At 34.0% G+C, this 3,737-nt stretch overlaps 1 protein-coding gene across 1 annotated transcript in view; it reads right to left on the reverse strand.

The window, feature by feature from the left end:
• LOC107568095 (rasGAP-activating-like protein 1) overlaps positions 1 to 3,737 on the reverse strand; it is a 40,878-nt gene that overhangs the window by 12,457 nt on the left and 24,684 nt on the right. The window contains exons 7-8 of the mRNA XM_016253934.1: positions 2,203 to 2,354; positions 693 to 810 (exon numbers count right to left, since the gene is read on the reverse strand). Of these exons, the coding sequence (XP_016109420.1) occupies positions 693 to 810; positions 2,203 to 2,354 (270 nt within the window). The remainder of the gene's footprint in view (positions 1 to 692; positions 811 to 2,202; positions 2,355 to 3,737) is intronic.

Consider the following 3,737-nt stretch of genomic DNA (forward strand, 5'->3'; position numbering starts at 1 on the left):
ATAAAATGTGCTGCACACATCTGAATATTTGGGTTGAAGTGTTCTGGAACAGTGTTGTAAATACAACTTAACCCCTGATTTCTAGTCGTGTCCTCTTTTGGAAGACCAAACAACGTAGTTTCGCTTTCACAACGAAGCACACAGCGTCTTCACAACATGGCAGCGGCGGTGGAAACAACAATAAAGTTACGCCTTCTTTCTTTGCGTGAACATTTGGGCGGCGTTATGCAAATCTTCCCACACAGTGATGTAGACATGTGGGGACGTGTTAGAACGAGACGTTTTAGGGGGGCGTGGACAAGTCTTAACTTTGATAAAGAATATCTCTTTGGTTTTGAGACTTTAGTCTTTGCAACTTCAGGGATCTTATCTATTCACGAACAGCTTGTAACACTCCAAAGAGAAAGGAAAACTTGATATCGCATCATATGACCCCTTTAAATGAAATTCAAATTTAAATGAAGATTATGCATTCTGTTTACCGCCTCAATTCAGCTTCTGTTCAAGTTCAGGAATGTAACTAAATTTAAACTAAATTTGACACTGGTTACATCACTGTGGTTCACCTTCAGTGGTTTAGAGTCTTTATTTTTGGTTCTAGGTTTCATCTGTTATTGGAGTAAAGCTGAAGCACTAAATGATGTCCTCCGATGATATCTGTGAGGTCTGAGACAGACAGGTGTGTGATGTACCTCTGACGGCGAGATGACGGCCTCCACCAGCAGCTCAATCAGAGGCTGATAGTACACAGACGGAAGAATCCTCTCCTCGGCCAAACGCACCTTCAGACGCAGAGCACCCAGTTTACCTCTGAAGCACAGAAAAACAGAGAGACGGTCAGTCATCATGTGTCTGTGTGCTTCATAACAGCACTTTCACTCTACTAGATATTGTGTTTTATCCTCCTCAACCTAAATCATCAGAGCCGGCCTGTGAGTGCAACATGCATTTTTTGGGGTGTTCGCATGATTCCTTTCGTCTGGGGTTTCACAAACTAGGGTTCATGAGGTAATGAAAAGCTAATTAATGACACATTCACATGGCAGTTAATGGTCACGTGAAATGCAGGTAAAATAAATATATAATTTTTTACAATATTTATTATTCATAATAAGTGTTTTCTTGTGGTGGGTTTTATTTTACAATGCATTTATTTTTCATTTAAACATTTTCATTGAATCAATTACACTGCAAAAGAAAATGCAGAAAAATATTCTTAGTATTTTTGTCTTTTTTTCCCAATACAAATATCTAAACATTCTAAAATCAAGATACATTTGAGATGCAAAATGACTTAAGATATTAAGCCTTGTTTACTGAAAAAAATCATCAAAATTAAGTGAGTTTTTGCTTAAAATAAGAACAAATTTCTGTCAGTAGGGTCAGAAAAATACACTTAATTCAAAGGGTTAATTTTTTCTTGTTTTATGCATGAACTTACTTAATGTTTCAGCATTTTGAATCTCAGGTAAATATGATTTAAGAATGTTTAGATATTTGCACTGGAAAGCAAGACAAAAATATTGAACACGTAAATGATTTCTGCAGTGTAATTAATAAATGAAAACATTTCAAATGATAAATAAAATTTTTTTTTCATAAAATCCATTAAAATACATATATTAAATATATTACCCATAAAAAACACTCATATTAAATATTTAACACTTACTATTAATATAAATATAAAATAAAACATATGATATAAAAAAAATAATATAATATAATATAATACAAAAAATAAAAATAAAATTATTAAAAATATAAATAATAATATTTTGTTTACCTGCATTTGATCTGAATATTAACTGGCATGCAAATGTGTTGTTAAATTATTGAAATATTAACTTAAAATTCTAGGGGTATTTCAAGAATATGGTTTAGCTTAAAGTGACTCGGCTGACAAAAGTTTGGGAATCCTTGCTTTAGTGAATCGGATGCAGTATCATTCTCAGGGAATTCACTTCCTTAATGTGACGTGAAAGCAGCTCGTCATTAAATCAAATTACCATCACACACACGATGTGACTAATGAACGTGACTGTATAACACACACACACACACACACACACACACACACAGCATGGAAACAATTCATTACTGGAGTGGATGTTAGTTCGTTATTTAAAAGTATACTTATTTGAAATTATTTAAATTAATGGTTATAAACAATTATTCGAGTAATTTAAACAATCGGCCGACTGTCGGCTCACCTTTCCCAGAAAGTCGTTCTTGCCCACCATGTCCCAGTCCCAGACCTCCACCGTCACGCGTCCACCCTCATCATCATCACCTTCATCCAAACTCAACTCCAGAGTCTCATCCCAGTGCGGGAACCGCGTCTTCTTTATGATCTGACCAAACAGCCTGATATTATGACACTTGCAGATGAACACGGTTATGAGGCATCGATTTTAAGACTGATAAAGGGATCATGCAACTTTATTTTGCTTAAATACTGAGTGTTTTTATTTTACGGTGAACTATTACAATAGTGATATTTCTTATATTGTTTAATATTTTTATTTAGAAATGCAAACAACAACAATAATATTTATTTATTTATTTTTAAGTAATACTGATATGTAATCACAAACCCCTGCAAATAAGCACAACAAAAGATATTAAGTCATACTACAGAAAACTACAGTTCAGTTCACTTAACAACAACAGAAACATAAAAATGGTCCAAGAACTGGTAACTTAAACAGGGTTCGTACAGATACTGCAAAATCAAATTCCAGGACTTTCAAGGACATTTTTAGCACTACTTTTTTGGTTTTCAAGGACTAAAATCAGATCTCACTTATCAATCAATGTTGTTATTATCTTTCAAATTCTAATAAATAAACTAATAAAACTAAATGGTACAAATAAAGTGCAGCACATGCAAAGAATGCAATGGCTGTGGCAAATTTTACATGTGAAAGGATACTGTGGCAAAGTTATCGCTTTCCTTATTCAAACTGATTTTTTTCATGAATATATGATTGACCTGAAGAATGAAAGCTATGTCATAGACTTGGAAAATGATGAGCTTTATCATGCTCTTAGACACTAGGGGTGTGACAATACACTTAGCTCACAAGGTAGACAAAGTGCAGATACTTGGTTCACTAGAACGAGACAATGTTTTAATACTTTAAGAAATTTTCAAATGACAAAATATTTGTCTTTTAATCACAAAAAGTAAAACAATGCACTTGTATAACTAATCTAGTGCTTAACTAGACTTGTGCCGGTATTCGGTAATGCGATATATCTCAGTAATGGATATGCACAATATTGTTATTGTGGGCACTTCTAAATACCGTGAATAATTATATATTATTTAGAATTTTCAATGCATTTTAAGAATACTTTTCCCATCAACTGGTCAAACTGCACAACACCGCTGTATGCTGCGTGAAAGACGCGTGCGCACTCTGATGTAAACAAGCGCGGACGAGAAGCGCACGGCGGAACATGTGAGAGACGCTCTTTCACTCTCTGACAGCAGATGGCGCTAAACTGCAGAAATAATAATAATAATAATAATAATAATTCATTTAAATGCAGCCGTTACCCTGGAAACCCTGTAAAACAAAGCAGCTGCACTCCTTTCTGTTTCTGAATCGTGTTTAAATTATTTAAACAGCCATTCAGATTTGTGTATTTGCTATGATGTTCATCACCGCGCCAAATACTTAAATATTTAGACTTAATAGGCTATTTATTTTCAAACTTTTTTTACATTT

The sequence above is a fragment of the Sinocyclocheilus grahami genome, unplaced genomic scaffold (genome assembly GCF_001515645.1).
Source record: "Sinocyclocheilus grahami isolate Dianchi unplaced genomic scaffold, SAMN03320097.WGS_v1.1 scaffold1213.1, whole genome shotgun sequence".
Taxonomy (NCBI): Eukaryota; Metazoa; Chordata; class Actinopteri; order Cypriniformes; family Cyprinidae; genus Sinocyclocheilus; species Sinocyclocheilus grahami.